Source organism: Heloderma suspectum, chromosome 2 (assembly GCF_057233095.1).
Source record: "Heloderma suspectum isolate Gila_16-S chromosome 2, 16-S_ref, whole genome shotgun sequence".
Lineage (NCBI taxonomy): Eukaryota > Metazoa > Chordata > Lepidosauria > Squamata > Helodermatidae > Heloderma > Heloderma suspectum.
The window spans coordinates 135,014,183-135,034,830 of NC_139459.1; the positions used below are offsets into that span (position 1 = coordinate 135,014,183).

General features: G+C 42.2%; 1 protein-coding gene across 4 annotated transcripts in view; it reads left to right on the forward strand.

Annotated features, from left to right (window-relative positions):
* The window catches only part of DGKQ (diacylglycerol kinase theta), a 90,363-nt gene that overhangs the window by 57,194 nt on the left and 12,521 nt on the right, over positions 1-20,648 (forward strand). For 2 of the 4 annotated variants that reach the window (XR_014787849.1, XM_084834850.1), the window contains exons 11-16: positions 1,148-1,202; positions 1,485-1,546; positions 3,409-3,559; positions 4,625-4,663; positions 6,018-6,133; positions 16,724-16,875. Coding sequence is in view for 2 of the 4 variants with exons in the window: in XM_084834850.1 (XP_084690976.1) it covers positions 1,148-1,202; positions 1,485-1,546; positions 3,409-3,559; positions 4,625-4,663; positions 6,018-6,133; positions 16,724-16,875 (575 nt within the window). In the remaining 2 variants the exon portion in view is untranslated. Of the gene's footprint in view, positions 1-1,147; positions 1,203-1,484; positions 1,547-3,408; positions 3,569-4,624; positions 4,664-6,017; positions 6,134-16,723; positions 16,876-20,648 lie in introns of all 4 variants that reach the window. The other 2 variants (XR_014787848.1, XM_084834849.1) reach the window with 1 other exon arrangement.

A 20,648-nucleotide genomic window follows, 5' to 3' on the forward strand; every position in this document is an offset into this window, starting at 1 on the left:
AGGTGGCATATATCTTGAGTCAGCTGTCCTAGACTAAAATGAGGCTGAACTAAATGAGGTAGTGCTGTTCATGCTGTCTTCTTCCACCCACCCACAAATACACATGGAGGATGGGGAGAGTTTGTGCTGTACCGAAGAATCGGGCTAGCAGGAGGGAGTCTTGACACCAATATACACACGTATCCCTTCCTTTGCTGGGATTGACCAGGTTCGCATGATCACGGAGAGAGAATGAGCCATAGTGGCTTATTCTCCCTCACTGCGTGTGCCGGTCACAATCCACCTAATTAGTGTACTTACCCTCTCTGGGTGTGGGTTGCAAACCACCCTGAAACCATAGAACAAACAATGGTTTTCTGGGTGGTTTATAAGCCACTCCAGCCACCCACCCTCAACAGGTTTGGAAGTCATGGCAGCCCACGCCCAGCAAGGGTCATTATGCTAATTAGGTGACTGGCGGCCTGCACAGGGAGGGAGGGAAAGTAAGCCACTGTGGCTTATTTTCTCTCCATGATTGTGTGAACTCACCCATTGTGACATGTGCTGCTCTGAGGGCTCAAGCGAGGATAGCTTACTTAAGAGTAATCAATTCAAGCCTGAAGAAGAGCCTGAGTGGGAGACTGCTCATGCTTCCTCATTTTGCTTCTGGCTTGCTTCTGTATTGTGTTACCTAAATTCAGAATCACCTCTTAACAGATGACGCTTGTGAACTTGTAAATCCATCTTGTTGAAACTAGCCGGGCCAAGGAGATACATTCATGCAAACTAAAACCCACTCCTGTAGGGTAGCTCATTGGTGACTGAACTATGTGCACTGAGCCCCACCCCTTCCCCACAACATAAGCAATATCTTAATATTCCAGCAGTAGTGCAGTAAATGAGGAAACAAGTGCTTCAGCATCTAATTGAACCTCACCATTTGATGTTACTTTACGGGCTGTACAATGTAGGATGTTCAGTGTCTTAGGGTGGGAGAGCTGCAGTGCAACAGGAAGATCAGATATCAAAAGGAAGATCAGATATAAGCTATAGTCTTATTTCTGTTTATTAATACTTCTTTGATTTTTTTAAAAAGACATAAAAGCCTCAAAGTTAAAAAGGTTACAACTTACTAGAAACCTATTTGAATATGTCTATCTTTTGACAGTTGGAATGCTTCCAGAACTTCAGATTGGTGGAGGTACTCATGGGCTCCAAGCAAGGTGAGTCTTCGGTAGTTTCTTTTGCCGCTGGAAGTCACTGCAATTTAATGTTGTTGCTTGTTTTCAGAAGCCTGAATGTTAAGTTTCAGTTTGAAGACCTTGGAGGCTTTAGGCTTAATTCTTTTTAAAGTGTCATTTCTGTGATTTCACTTACTATTTAGTAGATTAAATTTAACTGGATAAAGTAATTATCCATACTGGAAATTCTGAATGTGTTAATAAATTCCATAATAGTTTTTAATTAAAAAAGAACCACGTAAGAATTGTTTTTATTTTCCATAGTTCAGCGGATGGTACTGGATGATCATGAATTGATTCTCAGTAGATTTCAAGACATAAGAAAGGTAAACAAATAAGGAAACACTACAATATACTTTTTCGTACTCCTGAACTTTTTACTGAACGTTGTTTCCACTCATGTCATCACTGGGCTTTTATTAAACTGAAGAGAAGAAATGTTTATACAGTGGCTGTGATTGCATGTAATGATAAGCCAGAATTGTGGAGAATTGGGGCTAATTGTTCACGGACAGCGCGCTAATGCATGTAGCCTGATTTCTCCCACTTGGCTCCTTCCACCAGCAGGAGTGGCTAAACTCACCAGGAAGCAAAAGCTTTGTGTTGCATCTGAACTGGGACTCCTGGCTTGTTGCTCCCTTAACAAGACAGAAATTGGAAACCAACTACAAACCCTGATTTCAAACTTTGACTTGTTAGTGGGGTGACAAACCAAGATCTCCCAGTTCAGATGTAATGCTAAGATTTTGCTTCCTGGTGAGTTTCTAGCTAGTCCAACTGCTCCTGCTAGGGGGATGAGCCAAGCAGGAGCAATTGGGTGGCATGCACCAGCCCACTACTCATGAACAATAAGCTAGAATTCTCTGCTAATTCTAGCTTATTGTTACCAGCAGCTGTAGCAGCCACAAATCCTAAAGCAGCCAAAGGCAGCTGTTTCTCAAGTTTCCTCAGTCCTCTCTTCACCCTATGCTTTGGGCAAGGATAGGGCCAGTGCTGCTCATGATGGCTCAGTACTTCACTTTTCTGTTTTTGTTTATTTATTCTGTTCCTGTCTTGCAAGAGGGGAGAAAAAAAACCTATATCCCAGCTGAATTTCTTTCATTTCTGCTAGCAAAAACTAAAAACAAGTGTTTGTATGTGTGTCTTGCTATGGCATATCCATTCTGGGATGTTGATGATGCTGTGCACCTTCCTATCACACATCCCTCAGCTTCTTTAATTTTTTGTGTTCTGGGGGCCGAGCAAAGCTTGATGTGGGCACATAAGGGGAACTTTCTGAATCCAACCTCTCCAGGAAGCTCATGCCTGGCTCCCATCTCAGCGAAGGTGGTCAGGAAGGATTAGACATGTCTGCTTTACAGGAAGGCTCTGTGGATGTGGGAAGGTGGGAGCCCTCAAGAAAGCAGAGGTGGTGATGGTGGGTGGTATTGTATTATGGACTTCCCATAAGCATCTGTTTGACCCCTGTGCAAACAGGATGCTGTACTATATCGGCCTCTGGTCTGATCCGCACAGCTCTTATGTCCTTAAATGTATGGATGAGGAGGGAGCTCTGGGAACTTTCTTTTTAAAGAATAGTTTCCCCCATGGTTAAAACCTCTCTGTGGACTTACTTTGTGAATGTTATTAGAAAATTCACCATCAGGAGAATGGTAAGTGGCGCATATCCTGGTGGCCATAGGCTTAGGTGGATCTCTATCCTTCCCCCTTGACTGGTAGGATCTTTCGCTCTGCTACAGCCACCCCAAACATCATTTCCCTCTTAACTTCTTCCACTGCACAATCATCCCCACATATTCCACATTATCTGGGGGACAGCATCTTTTAGGAAGCTGACTAAACTGTACAAAATAAAGATATGCATATGTACTTGAACAGTATATTCTTGGCATGGAGTTTGGAATTCCGTGACGCATAATCTAGAATTATTTGGGAGACTACTCATAACCATGGCACTTTGATAGCCCTTTATTTTTACCTCCTCGAGCTTTTGCTAGCATGCAGCACAGAATGAGAACAAATGAGCAATTTCCAAACAAAAGGAACACTCTCTGTATGAGAACTTTGCTTACGTAGGCAGGCTTAGTAACTGTTTCTGGTAGCTGGCAATCGTTTCTGCTTAACCTTCTCTTTGTATGCGGTGCATTTATAATGTGATTAATTTTCAGCTTTCTTTTCTCTTGCACAGACTTCACTACGTCAGATGAATCAAACAAGATTTTACATTGTCGAAAACAATATATCAACTGTACAGGTACATTTGTTTGTTGGTGGTCTGCCACCTCATCTCTCTACTGAAGAGTACACAAACATCCTCAAAGATGAATTAACCATCAAAAGTAAGTCAGGTACTCTCACAGCCTCTACTTGAATCTGTGTCACATGAAAAGCTATTTTATATTTTGAAATGCAGTAAGATGGTGATTGTCATTCTCAAACTAAGCTTTGTGAAGCTTTTATTTCTAAAATATATATATAGTCCATAATTTTTAATACCCTTCCATGTTTATCAAAAGATGGTGCTACTTCTAGGCTGTGTTACAGCAAGAGGTCATTATTTAATTAGAAGTGATGCCCCATACATGCACCTGTTCTGCCCTTCAATTATGTCTTTTACATTTCTTCTTCCTTTGTAATAATTGATAGTCATTATATATTTGGTTTTTAATATTATTTTATATGAAAATATCCTTTTAATAATGATAATTTTCAGGGGGAATTAATTAATAAAACAAAGCAAAAAAAATCCCATTGATGTGGGTTTAAATCTCTTGAAAGAGGTATATGCCTTTATAAATACAGGTTTGATTATCAGCTCAGTGGGGCTGTTTCTGTTTCCAGCAGTGAGGGGGAAGTGGAAATGCATGGGTCTGGTGAACTACCTATAGGGGATCATGTGGGGGGCTCATCATTATACAGAGGATTTGTGTGTCTTGTGTCCCTCCCCCCATTATCACTCTTTAAAAACTGGCCACAGTAGGGGGTGGTCCTCAGAAGCCCTGCTGCACACGTGGAGCTGTGCTTGCAGCCCTTTGGATTCCCACCCATGCAGTGTTTGCTTATAGCAACTTAAATTAAGATTAATAGGTAGCTTATCTGCAATTTGTGTTTATTGCTCTAGTTAATATATTCCATCAGCAGTATTTGGAACTGGCTTTGTTCTGCTATGAACAGTTGATCTTGTTTGCTGCCCTGAAGCGTTTAGTTTAAAATCCATGGGTAATTTGTGTATACTTTTCACACATCTTCAAATAAACAAGACTGTTCTCTTAAAATATGTGTAAAATGAGAACGGTATTAACTTGCTAAGCTTTATTTAGATAATGTACAATTTGTTTTCATTTAGAAAAAATAAACATTTTAAGGTTACATTTGGAAACATTTTGCTTTTTCAACTTTTACAGCAAATTTAGTTTCTGTGAGTCACGTATATTCATCTCAAGGTAAGAATATAATGTTTTAACTGGAGTTTGACTGGATAAACAGTGTTTGGTTATGAAGTACCATCCTTGGGGCTGTTTGGGTGTTATATGTCCTTCTACTCCATGTGTGGTGAGATTGGGGATGGGGTGGGGGGTCTTTTGGCATGTGTGCTTCCTCTAACTTTGTTCACTGTGTGTACAAAGTGAACTCTTAAGCTTGGAGGTTTTGCTTTTGTTTGCGTGCAGACTCTCCTAACTGCCATTATATCTCTAATGGGTTTTAGTATTCAGGGGTAGGGAACATGCCACTTCCAAATAATGGTGAGATCTTACCGTTCAAGTCATTACTCCTGGGGTCTCCAAACTGATGCCCGTGGACACCTCCCTTGATGCTCTCTGAGCTTCCTGTCCCTCCTGATTTTTATTTTATTTTAAAGTTTCTTTTAAATTAAAAAATATATTTAATGCTACAAAGTATCAGCCTCCAGCACCATCTCTAAGTCCAAGAATGCCTCTGGGCCCCACATCTCTGAGCCTCAATGGTTTGCCTTCTGTAAAATGAGTGTTGGAGCAGAAAACGGTGGGTTCAAAATAGTGGTTCTGTGTTTTGAAACTTTGGCCTTGTACCTAGGTTTTGGGGCAAGTTACTTTTTTTTTTTTGCCTTACCACTTGGCCTTCTGGGAAATGCGTGTGTTGTGACTAACCATGCTTATCATGGCAGGCATTTTGTATGATTATTTTACAAAATGAGGAAGTATGCCTACATATTATAGGGGGAGAACATAATATGGGGATGCTGTTTTTGATGGCAGCTCTACGTTGCTTCAGCTGTAAACTAATTGAAATTGCCCTAGTTGCCTCAATAATTTATATTACCACTGTCCTCTCTGGAGGAACATAAATGCTAAATGCATTGTTCAAGTTGCTAAGCACGTGCTCTCCCCTCTCACATTCAGCTTAGTTTGTGACGTTGTTTGAGCTCTCAGATCAGAACATGTTGGTGTGCAGGTCTTTTATCTTTTGCTCAGACAACAAATTGATCTGGAAGATGGTGTACACAAAAAGTGCCAAGTAGTCAAGAGCCTTCTATTTAGAATCTCCTATTAGGAAAGACAGAAGATACCATCAAAAGAGATTTAGCATGGTTGCATCCATGTTGCTGTCCAGATATAATTGTGGCCACCCAGAGACTGTAATGTTAACTTCGACCTATGGGAGAGAACCTTTTTAAACTTTATGAGTTGAGTTACATACAATACAGTTACATTGTATATAATCTTTGGTGTCAGGACAATGGTATCATATTATTATACTTATAAACCTGTGTGTTTCATGTTGAGCAACTGAAGATATTATTGAAACCATTTGTTATAGGTGCTGTCATACTAGAAATCTCATGTTTTTCTGAAGCTGAAAGGCTGTATATGCTAGCTAAAGACACCACTGTTAACGACAAGCCACTAAGTGCAGTTGTCATCCCTGAAGTTCTGGTAAGACCTATTGGCTACATGTTGCTATGTAAGAAATGAACATATCCTCTAATTGTAAATACAGCATGCTTCATATATAGTGTCCATGATAAAAGGGGAAAGTGGGACATATTGGTCAGACATTGAATTCAAACTTTGCAGTCACTAATCTTATAGCATCCTCTTACAATGGATGTAAGAGATCTTATATGCCATCCAGTTTCCAGCCAAAGCCTGCATCGTCTTTCTCAATACACATTTGTTACCATCTAACAAGCTCCAAGTGGTGGCTAAATCCATCCCTGCCCCTATGTTTTTTTTTAGCTCTTCCGTACTGCTGAACTGGACCACTTCTGAACTAGTAGGCACCACACCAAAAATAAAATAAGATGCTCCAGAGGCCTCTGTTGGTGTCCCAGAGCTGCGGGGAGCCTGCTGTGTTCTTCAGCCTGGGATGGAGGTTGCTTCTGGGCCAGGCAGTTTAAAGTTGCACTGATGCTATTGTGTTGTGGGGGAGGGAGAGGTGGTTCTATCCTTTGAGCAGTTTGCCTCCAGAGAATCTGCTACTTAGGGTGAAGACGTAAGTCATCAGCTGGTTTAAAACACACATCACTCCACAATAAAGTTGTAGTCCTCCAATCAACATGCCATTCATGTGCCATTTCACTTTAAAAGAAGTTATCTGTGTGCATTTCTCAGAAATGCAAAATGGTATTTCAAAAATGTTTTCCTAAATGTATTTAGAAAATGTTTTTAGCATGCCATGGGGATAGATATGAACCCAAGCTATGAGTAATTATGCCAAAATGCTGAGTGGCTACTTATAACACAGGGCTGATACACACAAGTGCTTTTTGGATTTCACTTCAATCACTAGTGACATTTTTCTTGGCTGGATTAAACATAGAGGTGGTAGTCATAGGAGAGCTCGAATGACACTTCCAGTCCCCAATGTGGCATGCTACCCCAGATACCTTTGAAACCTGTTTAATGTGGTACTAAATTAGCATCTGGGGAAGCCCATGGACATTTAAGGTAGCTGTAGAATCCAATTTGACTTAGGAAAACCCAGTTCATAACACCTGTAGCAGAGAGGGTGCCACATAAATGGCATAATGCAAAAATGCTTTTTGTGTTCGAGACAGCTTAAAATGTGCATGTCTTCAGCACATTCTCTGTATCTGTGACAGGGGAGGACAACTTCTGGCTCTCCAAATATTTTGGCCTTCGGCTCCCATTAGCCCTAGCCAGGGAGGGATTATGGGAATTATAGGCCAAAACATCTGGAAGGCCACAAGTTGCTGACCCTTGATCTATGAGAACCACAATGTTGTGTGCAGGGAGGGAATGAAGGGCAGTATCCAGGGGGACACAATCGGTATGGTACATTACATTGTGCTGGTGTAAACTACTCTAACACAACATCAATAGAGTTAGCTGGTGCACCAGTTTCCCTGGGAAATCGGCACGCCAGCTAATGCTGTTGGTATTGTGCTAGAATAATTTATGCTAGCGCACCATAATTTATGTTACCAGTTGCTCCCCATTGGATACTGCCCTTCATTCCTAAGAGTTCAATTTGAATTACTGTTGAACATATAGGTCTTGCTTAAAATCACTCTTTCCAGCTTTCTGACTTGCATTAATAATAACCATCTGCATTGTAGAATAAAAATTGATCCTGGTATCACTACTGAAAACATGTTTATACCTATTTCTCTGGACTTTTGAGTTTATTTTATGTTTGGTTCTTAAAATAAAGTAGTTGGCTGATATAAGAGAAAAGAATAAATTGAGTGTTGCTGTGTAAATATTGTACATACCAGATTTTTTGCTCTATGTACACCTGCTCTGACATCCGTTAACTAATGAATCTTCATCATCTTTTCCCAGTACAAATTGCATTAATTAAATTTGTGCCCACTGTTACGAAGGAGTTATACATTTACTCTAACATTCAAAGTAAAATAGCATTCTTTCAATGAGAGTAAGAAATGTAATATTCATAGTAACTCCAAATGAAAATAAGTTAAATTAAATCCAGTCATACTTTGCTTAGCTATTTCACTTTGGCTATGGAGAGGATGGGAGCAATTAACAAATAAGGGAATGGAGCAAAGTTTACTGCCAACAGAAGTATGTGTGGTTATAAACAAAGAACAGTCATGTTTGATTTTGGCCTTTAAAATAATGATCTATTTTTGTTCTACCTAAAAGAAAAACAACTTTAATGTTTATCATCTTGAAGGATACTTAAAATGTGGCCCAGATAACACAGTTGTCCACATGTTGAGAGCATAATATTGGATTATTTTACTCCACTTTAAGGTACCCTTTTAAAAATGAATCCATATCTACTTGCCTCCCTTGAAGTATGTAATGTGAGTTCATAACTAATTTCTGAACTACTTTGCCAAGTTTAAGGGCAGTATCCAATGCTGCCTAAGCGCCAGCGGGACACATCACTTGTGCAATGGGAATTTAACACTTTAGATAAGAACCAGAAACAAGCAGAAACACTCATTTCTGGAATCAGGCAGGGCAGCAGAGCTCACATAACAGAGTTCTGCTGACCTGTCCCAATCTGGAAACTAGTGTTTCTGGTTGTTTTGGAGCTTGCGTTATGAAGTGTTAACTCCCCATTGCGCAATGGAATTGGTGGGAGCACAGCAGCCCTGTTGGATACTACCCCCAGTCTCCTGAAAATATCAGACTGTTGCCTTATTTGCAAGTGCTTCCAGCAGTATGGGAACTGCTTTCCCATGATGCAATTCCCATGACACTCAGGGGAGTGTATGTGTGTGAATGACGCAGCTGTGTGAGTGAGGCCAATCGCAAGGATCTTTCTCACCTGATTGAATATTTAACCACCCACCCCTTAGTCGCCGTATTTGTACACATTTGCACTCCTGAACAGTGCGAGTTTGCACAATGGAGATGCAGCTCCCGTACTGTTGCTACAGTATGGGCTTGTTTATGGGGCCAGAGTGCATGTGTTTTTTCTTATGAAGGGTAAGACGAATAGTATTGTAGGTATAGATGTTGGAGATTGCATGCTGACTAACAGGTACACCTGCAAATAACAATTATTTATAGTGAAACCTTTGGAAAAACTCCACTGTCACTTGAAAATATACAGTGAGAGTGTACAAGACAGTTTACCTATATATCAGGGATGTCAAACCTCTTTCAGCCCAAGGGCTGAATTCAATTTTGGATTAGTTCTTAGGAGCCACGTTCCAGTGGTGGGTGGGGCCAAAGGCAAAAGGGGTAGGGCCAAAATGCCAAAAATCCCGGCATGTTTTAGCATAAAGCTCTCTCTGCCAGTAACTCAGCCTTAGGAGAGGCACTGCAACCTTTTAGAATGGGAAAATACTGCAAAAGCCAGGAAACCACCAAATGATCAGTGGTTGGGGGGAAATGATGGGGCCAAGGGGGCGTAGCCATTTGGGGAACCTGGAGGGCTGGATTGGCACTCAAGGTGTGGCGTATTTGGCCCTCGAACCTGAGGTTCAACACCCCTATATACAGTTAGATCTCTGTATTCTCTCTCCACTTGCAGAGGCTTCTGCAGATATTATTCAAATCCAGAAATGGGGTTAGCACAAATAAAAGACCATGTACACATTATGTTCATCATATGAGAGCAGCCTAGCTTTGCCTGTTGAGAAGTCTGAAGGTCTTCCCCACCTTCAGGCAAAGAAAGTTGGAGGGGATTGCAGTAACACACATGGGGAAGGAGGAGCCTTTTTCCATCTGCTGTTTATCTCTGCATATCTCTCTTCTTAGCAACTAATTTTCCCTAGGATTTGTGAGCGGGAGAAGCAGGGAAAACTAGCTGCTGAGGAGAGAGAGAAAGATTTAGAGACAAACCAACAGATGGAGTGAGTGTCTTCCTGTACTGAGCTTTTCCTTCATGGAGAGCATTTTCATTTAAGAAGAAGCGTGAAGGTCACACATGCAGCTCGTTCAAACCATACTTTTGCATTATAAAAATGAGCCACAGTGAGTCTCAGGTTTGCATGCTCTCACTGGTTGTGAGAAGGAGTTTGGAAACTTTCACTTCTGTTTTAGACTAGCTATAGTTTGCTGTGTTCATCTGAACCTGGACAAACTGTGATTAGCCTTAACTATGATTAGTGGAAACAAGCGAACTTCAAACTTGGCTTGTTTCAATTAGCCATAATTAACTAACCATCTAAAAATGGAAGTGGAGGTTTCTGGTCGCCTTGTGGCTATGTGGGAGGGGGAGTGCGTGATCCCAAAGCTCTCATAAAGCTAAACCATGGTTTATGCAGCGGTTAGTGTTTGCAGTTGGCCACAGCTTCTTTCTGAATGTATGTGGAACAAAATAGGTGTGCGTTATCATGCCAAGTATCTAAAAGAGTCAAAGGGAAGAACTATTCTAGAACATTCTGATGTGAGAAACATAGAATTAGAGGAGTAATATTCCTTGAACAAGATAGTTCAAAAAGTAGAATCATAGAATAGTAGGGTTGGAAAGGGCCTACAAGGCCATCGAGTCCAACCCCCTTCTCAAGGCTAAACATGCCCAGTTCTTTCAGTCTCTCTTCATAGGGCTTTGTTTCTAGTCCCCTGATCATCTTTGTTGCCCTCCTCTGAACCCTCTCCAGTTTGTCTGCATCCTTCTTAAAGTGTGGTGCCCAGAACTGGACACAGTACTCCAGATGAGGTCTAACCAGTGCTGAGTAGAGGGGAACTAGTACTTCCCGGAATTTGGAAGCTATGCTTCTATTAATGCAGCCCAAAATGGCATTTGCCTTTTTTGCAGCCACATCACATTGTTGGCTCATATTCAACTTGTGATTGACAACAATTCCAAGATCCTTCTTGCTTGTAGTGTTGTTGAGCCACGTATCCCCCATCTTGTAACTGTGCATTTGGTTTCTTTTTCCTAGGTGCAGAACTTGGCATTTATCCCTATTAAGTGTCATTCTGTTGTTTTTTTCTGCCCAGCGCTCCAGTCTATCCAGATCACTTTGAATTTTGTTTCTGTCTTCCAAAGTATTAGCTATCCTGCCCAATTTTGTGTCATCCGCAGATTTGATCAGCATTCCCCACACCTCCTCCTCCAAGTCATTAATAAAAATGTGGAAGAGCACTGGGCCCAGGACTGAGCCCTGCGGTACCCCACTCGTTACTTCTCCCCAGTTTGAGAAGATCCCATTGATAATCACTCTTTGAGTCCTATTCTGTAGCCAACTGTGGAACCACCGGATCGTTGTTTCATCTAGCCCACTTTGAGCTAGTTTGCTCATCAGGATATCATGGGGCACTTTGTCAAAAGCTTTGCTGAAGTCGAGATATATGATGTCTACAGCATTCCCATGGTCTACAAGGGAGGTTACTTGATCAAAAAATGAGATCAGATTCGTCTGGCAGGACTTGTTTTTGACAAATCCATGTTGGCTTCGAGTAATCACTGCATTGTTTTCAAGGTGCTTCCAGATGGATTACTTTATCAACTGCTCCAGATTTTTCCCAGGGATTGATGTCAGACTGACTGGTCTGTAGTTCCCAGGTTCCTCCTTTTTACCCTTTTTGAAGATAGGGACAACATTAGCCCTCCTCCAGTCATCTGGCACTTCCCCCGTCCTCCATGATTTCTCAAAGAGAATAGACAGCGGTTCTGAGAGTTCTTCTGCCAGTTCCTTTATGACTCTAGGATGCAGTTCATCTGGCCCTGGAGATTTGAACTCATTCAAAGTAATTAGGTGTTCCTTGACCATATGCCTATCGATCTCAAGCTACAATCCTGCCCCTTCAGCCTGTACTTCACCTTTGCCAGGGGGGTCATAGACTGAGCCAAAGTAGGAATTGGGAGAAGACTGAGCCAAAGTAGGAATTGAGCACCTCTGCCTTTTCTTTGTCATCTGTTATCGTTTTGCATTCCTTATTTAATAGCTGAACAACCATTTCTTTTCTCTGCCTTTTACTATGGACATAGCTGAAGAAAGCCTTTTGTTGTTTTTAGCATCCCTTGCTAACCTCAGTTCGTTCTCAGCTTTAGCCTTCCTGACACCATCCCTGCAATTCTGTGCTACCTGCCTGTACTCTTCCTTTGTTACTTGGCCTTCCTGCCACTTCCTATATGTGTCCTTTTTTGTTTTCAGGTCATCCCTAAGCTTTTTGTGAAGCCACATTGGCTTCTTCTGTTGTCTTCCACCTTTTCTTCTTGTTGAAATTGTTTGTAATTGTGCCTTGAGAATTTCGTTTTTTAAAAGCTCCCACCCATCTTGGACTCCTTTTCTTGTTAGCATCGTTTGCCATGGGGCCTTACTGATCACTGTTCTGAGTTTATTAAAATCAGCTTTCCTAAAATCCAGGGTATGCGTTTGACTACACTCGGCTTTTGCTTCCCTTAGAACCAAGAACTCAAGTACAACATGGTCGCTTTCCCCTAGAGTTCCTGTAACTCCTACTTTATCCACTAAGTCATCTCTGTTGGTTAGGATCAAGTCAGGGATAGCCGATCCTCTAGTTCCTTCCTCTGCTTTCTGTAGGAGGAAGTTATCTGCCACACAAGTCAGGAATTTCCTGGAGGGGCCATGTTTTGCAGAATTCATCTCCCAACAAATATCGGGGACATTGAAGTCCCCCATTACTACTACATCATGCCTCCTTAAAACATTGGCTATTTGCTTTTCAAAAGTTTCATCCTCATCTTCTCCTTGATTGGGTGGCCGGTAGTAGACTCTGACCATCAGGTTCCTTTTATTCTTTGCTCCATTTATTTTGATCCAGATGCTCTCGATGGGGCTACCAAGCTCATCCTCCTGTATTTCTGTGCAGAGATATGTATTTTTCACATACAGTGCAACCCCACCTCCCTTTCTGTTCCTCCTGTTCTTTTTGAACAAGTTATATCCTTCAATTGCTGTATTCCAGTCATGAGAGTCATCCCACCAAGTCTCAGTTATACCTATCAAGTCATAATTTCCCTCTTGTATTAAGAGTTCAAGTTCGTTCTGTTTGTTTCCCATACTCTGGGCATTAGTATATAGACATCAAAGACCATGTGCTTCATAGTCTGGCTTTCTTCCTACATGTGTCTGAAGACTATTATTGGGCGCTATCAGAGCTGTTCTCTCCGTTGCAGTGCATGCACCTACGTCCATTGTTACCCCCAACATTACATCTCCCTTCCCCATAGGATTCAGTTTAAAGCCCTCCTGATGAAGTTCTTCATGCTGTGGCCAAACACATTCTTCCCAGCCTTTGTGAGGTGCAACCCGTCCCTTGCCAACAGCCCATCTTTCAGGAAGTATAGGCCGTGGTCCCAGAATCCAAATCTCTCTCGTCAGCACCACCTACATAGCCAGTCATTCACCCAGAGTATTTTTCGTTCCCTTTCTATCTGTCTTCTAACTACTGGAAGGATGGATGAGAAAACTATCTGGGCCCCAAAGTTCTTCAGTTTCCTTCCCAAAGCTTCAAAGTCTGACGTGATCTCTTCGTAGCTCCGCTTGGCGGTATCATTTGTTCCCACATGGATGAGAAGAAAGGGATACCTGTCAGTGGGCTTTATGAGTGCAGGCAACCTTTCAGTCACGTCTCTAATCTGTCCTCCTGGGAGACAACATACCTGGCGAGTCCACGGGTCTTCGCGACATACTTGGGTCTCGATCCCACACAGCAAAGAGTCTCCCACTACTACCACTCTTCTCTTCTTGTTGTTGTAGGCCTGGGTTTCATCGCCTCTGTTTGACTGACCTTCAGCCTCTTGCTCACTCTCATGTAGGTTCCCCTGTGATTCTTCCTCTGCAGGCTGTCCTCCAGTCTCATCTGCAAGTACCTGGAATCGGTTCCACAGCTCCACTGCTTCCACTGGTGCAGAGTGGCGTCTAGTTCTTCTTCTCCTAACTGTCACCCTTTTCCAAGGAGTATCCTCTACTCCATTTTTCTTCACCTCAGCATTTCCCACTGCCTCATCTTGCTGTTGCTCTTCAAGCTTCTGGTCTTCCCTTTGCTGCTGTAGTTCCCCCATTCTGTCCAAGAACTCTTTGTGTTCTCTTATACCCCGGAGGGTCGACAGTCACCGCTCCAGTCCACTTACTTTTTCTTCCAGCAGCGTGACCAACTTGCACTTGTTGCAGGTGTAGGCCATGTTGTTCTCAGGCAAGAAAACAAACATTGCACACACCTTGCAGGTCACCACCACTGGAGAGTCTTGTCCTTCCATTGCCTCTTTTCCCTTTTTGTGTCTAGCTTTGTGATTGTTCTAGACTAGCCTGTGCCTGCTCCTCTACTTAGGAGAAGTTAAAAGCAGAGTCCCACTGGTGTGGAAGTGTGTGTTACAAGACAAATAAATGAAAAAAAAGTTAGTTAAAAAAAATGAAAATGAAAAAAAAATTAAAAAGGAAAGAAGGGGGGGGAAGGTTAAGGGCCTCCCCCTTGACCTCCCCTGCCGAACTCTCCTGTTTGCTCCCCCTGTCCGCTCACTCTGGTCGCTCGCTCTCTGGTCGCTTGCTTGCTTCTGTAGTCTCTGGACCAGCTGGAGCAGCTTGCTCTGCTCTGCTCTGCTCTGCTTAGCTGGGAGGTGAGAAACAGACTGAAGCTTCCCGCCTACTCAGCTGCTGGGAGTACTCAGGCCACACACACCCCCTATTCAGTTGGAGCTCTCAGAAGCACCTGGTGAGCTCACTGCCACTCAGAAGGATAAAGGGCAGCCCCCTGGGCTTCCTGCAGCCCACTTACCTCTTAGCCTCTGTCTCCTTTGTCTCTTCAACCGCTGCAACTCCCCTGGCCAACTCCTGTTTGCTCCCCCTGTTCGCTCGCTCTGGTCGCTCGCTCTCTGGGAGCCTGCTTGCTTCTGTAGTCTCTGGACCAGCTGGAGCGGCTTGCTCTGCTCTGCTCTGCTCTGCTCTGCTCAGCTGGGAGGCGGGAAACAGACTGAAGCTTCCCGCCCACTCAGCTGCTGGGAGTACTCAGGCCACACACCAAGTGTTGCAAGCTTCTGAGATACTTCTTAGGTATATGTATTTTGAGCAAAAGTAAAGTAAGGATGAAGTACCTATATGAATTGACAAACAATGGTTTATGATTGATTGTCAAACCAGAATTGGAAACCATAGCTTGATGTAAGTTAGCAAATCTTGGGTGTGATGTTTGAATTGAAAAAACAACATAGTTGGCACTGTTGCTCTATCTTTAAAGGCTACTGCACCTAAGACTGGAGTGTTGAGCCGATGGGTAATTAAAGGAGAGGACTTGCTCTAAATCATGGTTTGCCTGTATGCTTCTTGGAAGCTCAGACCATGCTTTCAGTTCTAAACTGTGGTTAGTACAAAACATGTTATCATGTCTGAATGGAGCCTCTGTTGTATCCAGGCATGGGTGGTGCTATAGGAGTCAATGGATGGTCTGGGCATGGTTCTGTCTGTCTGTCCATCTATAATTATTTCTAGGTCACCTTTAAGGGTGGAACGCTCTCATTGATTTGTTGCATCAAGCCATTCAGCCTATCTCTGCTGCTGCCATTTCTGATTTGCCTAAGCCAACAAAAGTTGCTTTCTTCAAGTCAACACTGGCGTAACTGCCTGTAGCCTTTTGAGATAGAGACAAGTTGTTCATCGCTTAAACAGCTGCCTAGAACAATCAATTCCTTATCCTCAATTCAGGTCTCAAAATGAGGATTGTGCAGTCTCGCCTCTGCCATTAACTCACGCTGGTTCCATGCTCTATGCAGTCAGCGTGATTGCTGTGGGTGCACCTGCTGTGGGAGCAAGCAAGAAACATATGAACAACATGTGTATGCCTTGAACCATCTTGTGTATATGTGTTGGATCTCCAGCCCTGTCATTGATCTCAGCACATGTACACAGTTGTTTAAAGAACAAATACGCTGATTATAGTCTAACTGTAGCAAACACATTTGCTGTGTGAATTATGGAGTTGCTCTCACAATGTGCACTGAGGTATACTGCTATGTCCCAGCCCCCATCTGATGATACCGATCTGTCCTGCAAGTTAATTGTAAGCACAATAATTGCTGGGATAGTGCTTGTGAAGACCATTTGAAATGAGCTGTATATATTAAGTTGATGGTTATTGTGTACTTATACACATTTAATAAATGTGTTATTAAATGTGTATAAGTACAAGAATATAGTTCATAACCTGAGTAAATCTTAATTCTAAAGCTAGTAGGGAAAAGTACAGGCTTTATAATGTTCTATATTACAGAATATGGTTTAATTCTTACTTTAGCAGTAAGTGCTAAGCATTCATAGTAATTACATGATGTAGCAGGACAGACAAAAACATATATTATGTTTATAATAGTGTGGAGGGGGGGCTGCTGCAGTGGACCATTGAGTGGAAATTTCTTCTGTGTGAGCTCTTAATTGATATGACTAAGTTGCACAAACACATGGTTCACTTTTGTGCATTTTGGACATAATGCAAAAAGGCTTATGCAGGAGAAATTCCCAGTAGATAGTGGCCTGAGTCTGCTGGGAGACCTTCACTTGTAAAATATGGGCTTCTTCCTTAAGCTTCATTGGATATTTTTGGAATAGTCTGTTGTTGATCACATATCCCATATTGTTTAATTGCTTCTCTTTGCCTTTTTTTTTGTTTTTTTTTTAGCAAACTAAGCTTCAGCAGAACTGCTATCCATTGCTTGTATTTGTGAATCCAAAAAGTGGAGGACTTAAAGGTCGGGATCTGCTGTACAGTTTTAGAAAGCTCTTGAATCCTCATCAAATCTTCGAACTAACAAATGGAGGCCCATTGCCTGGGTAACACTGCATTTCTGTTCAGTACAGATTTCCTGTTTCTTAATGTGTTTTTTCAAGTGGTCTTATTTTATTGCATTCTGTTGGGCTCCTTCCTTCCTTTCTTCTGTTGCCTGGTCTTGGAAGAACATGATGCAGTTCAGCTGCTGAAGCTAAGCAACTTGACCCTGAGCAATGCCTGGATGGGAGTCATATGTAAGCCATTTTGAGGTTCCTGGAGACAGAATGGGGATGTAATATACTAAATAAAATCAATAACCTCTTCCCCCCTTCAAACTGTTGTAGCCATTTCCCACCTCAACTCCTTTTTGTGGCTTGAATCCCTGTTTGTAATTTGGCATTACATACTATGCAGCTTACATTCCAATTCCAAAGAAGGGCAACACCAAAGAGTGTTCAAACTATCGTACAGTTGCGCTCATTTCACATGCCAGCAAGGTTATGCTCAAAATCCTACAAGCTAGGCTTCAGCAGTATGTGAACCGAGAACTACCGGAAGTACAAGCTGGGTTCCGAAGAGGCAGAGGAACTAGAGATCAAATCGCCAACATTAGCTGCATCATGGAGAAAGCAAGAGAATTCCAGAAAAACGTCTATTTCTGCTTCATTGACTACGCTAAAGCCTTTGATTGTGTGTATCACAACAAACTGTGGCAAATTCTTAAAGAGATGGGAGACACCTTACCTGTCTCCTGAGAAACCTGTACGAGGGTCAAGAAGCAACAGTAAGAACCGGACATGGAACAACCGATGGGTTCAAAATTGGGAAAGGAGTACGACAAGGCTGCATATTGTCACCCTGCTTATTTAACTTATATGCAGAGTACATCATGCGAAACGCCGGGTTGGATGAATCACAGGTCGGAATTAAGATTGCCAGGAGAATTATCAACAACCTCAGATACGCAGACGATACCACCCTAATGGCAGAAAGCGAAGAGGATCTCAAGAGCCTCTTGTTGAGGGTGAAAGTGGAGAGTGCAAAAGCTGGTTTGAAACTCAACATTAAAAAAACGAAGATCATGGCATCTGGCCCCATCACTTCCTGGCATATAGAAGGGGAAGAAATGGAAGCAGTGACAGGTTTTATTTTCTTGGGCTCCAAGATCACCGCAGACGGTGACTGTAGCCATGAAATTAAAAGACGCTTGCTCCTTGGGAGAAAAGCTATGGCAAACCTAGACAGCATAGTAAGAAGCAGAGACATCACCTTGCCAACAAAGGTCCATCTATTCAAAGCTATGGTTTTCCCAGTAGTAATGTATGGCTGTGAGAGCTGGACTATAAGGAAGGCTGAGCGCCGAAGAATTGATGCTTTCGAACTGTGGTGCTGGAGAAGACTCTTACGAGTGCCCTGGACTGCAAGGAGGTCCAATCAGTCAATCCTAAAGGAAATCAACCCTGAGTGCTCATTGGAAGGACAGAGACTGAAGCTGAAGCTCCAATATTTTGGCCACCTAATGCGAAGAGAAAACTCCCTGGAAAAGACCCTGATGCTGGGAAAGATTGAAGGCAAAAGGAGAAGGGGACGGCAGAGGATGAGATGGCTAGATAGCATCACTGATGCAATGAATATGAACTTGAGCACACTCGGGGAGAGAGCGGAGGACAGGAAGGCCTGGCGTGCTATGGTCCATGGGGTCACGAAGAGTCGGACACGACTTAACGACTGAACAACAATTATGCAGCTATTTTAAGAACTTCTAGCCACCATATAATTTTTACTTAAAATTGTATTGTCACAATATGCGCAGGAAGGCAACTTTGCTTTCAGTGTTCACCAGCAATAAATACAGTGGTTATCAGAAAAACTGTTGAGGTGCAACTGAGGTCTTAACAGCTACCTAGCGGGATTCATAGATTCATAGGGTTGGAAGGGGCCTACAAGGCCATTGAGTCCAACCCCCTGCTCAGTGCAGGAAGCCTGATTCCTAGGTGGTCGCCCATCCAAGTACTAACCAGGGCTGATCCTGCTTAGCTTCCGAATCAGACGAGATCAGGCACATCCAGCCGTTTGCTCATTGGGATTGTGAGTTTTTTTCTTTGAACAGCAGACTTCTATGCCATATCATAAATTTATTCTTGAAACTTAGCTGAGTTGGGTTAGGGAGTTGTTATTCGTGAAATGCCAATCCAAAGCCTCACTGATGTGCAGGACTAGTTGTCCATGAGGTCTTTGGATCATAGCCACTGGTTTCAAAAACCTTTAGCACAGTAATCGGGCACAACCACAGTGTGAGTAGTAGTGTAGCTGGGGACGAACAGTACTAATGCCAAAAGGCACAAGGGGGAAGGGATGTTTAACCCTACTGTCAAATAATACATCTTTCCGCTATTTTCAACAGCTTTTAATGTCAGCTAACAAAACTGTAGTTTAATAAACGGCATTTCTATTTTTAAATTTGGGATTTGGCAACAGTTAAACAAATGCTACAGTAGCTCATTTGTCAAAGACACAGTGATGTACTAAGTATGAAATGGGAGAGAGGATAGCAAAGTCTAATCGGCTTACTTGTCTTTTATTGAACAGTAGAGTGAACTTTTATTATGTGACTCCAAGAGTCAGTGGGCTTATTTTTTGCTATATCTGTAAATCTGGCTTGAGATGGATCACTGTAAGTTTTTGTTTTTAACTATATAAAGCACAACCACATGCACTGAGTTGTTGTTTTTTAAATAGAAGCATTGGATTTATTTCAGGCTGGTTCATATACTTATTTTTTCTCTTTAAAGTTTTCAGTGTGTCTTAGCTGAATTGTTTTTGGTACAACCAGCAAGTTACTTCCCTCTGTTTCTTATTGGTATATTCAGGGCTATATCTCCTCCATTTGGATGCAACTTGGCATTCTATAGCTGGAAAGTGATATTTAAAAAGTTCTCTCTGCCTTTAGCAGTAGGCCAGGCACAGACGATATACTTTCTGTAACTACTTGGAAAGTGCCATATCAGTGCAGAGGTAAAAGTTGTAGGCCTGGATCCAAAGAACAGCACAAGTTGTTCTCTGTGTCCAAGAGAGCTTTGGACTTGAGAACTCTCAAACTGCCATCTCTCATGCCACATGACAAACATATTTTGAAACTAAGGCTGCAATCCTATACATACCTATGGGAAAGTAAGTCCCATTGAACTCAGTGGGGTTTGCTTCTGAGTGCATAGGATTGCCCAATGCATAGGACTGCACTGTAAGGGGAGTTTCAAAAGCAGCTTGTGATGGGGCCTAGAGATCTGACATTCAAAGGAAAAAAGTGAAATTCCACACTGACATACCAAAGTATTATCTAAAACAGATCTGTGGATCCTGACTATATTGGCCCAGTTTGCATGTAACGACAACTTACGGGTTGTTTAAACCATAGGTTTTTGGGCTCAACAACAGCCCCATTCCTGGGTTGTTAATTGAAAGCAGAAGCAATGAGTGCACCGGAGGTAGCATGCTTTCTTGCTCCCTCTAGATATTGGCAATTCTTAAACAACCTAGGAATTGTGCGAAACAGGTCTGTTGTGTAAAAGTTAATGTCTAAGTACATGTATACATTTTAAACTCCTAATTTGAAATCGAAATGACAGAGTATTATGTGCAAACTAAAACAAGACCTATTCTAAACATTTCTTATAAATGTTCTCCAGTAACTTTCCTTTTCTGCCATTACCCGACAGTATATTTCTGCTTTCAAAAAGTTTGTAATGGTGGAGAATGATGGCAACTGAAAAGCCCAGATTTGAGAATTTAAGAAATGGACATATTGGGATGTATCTGTTACCATAATTGTTGTTCA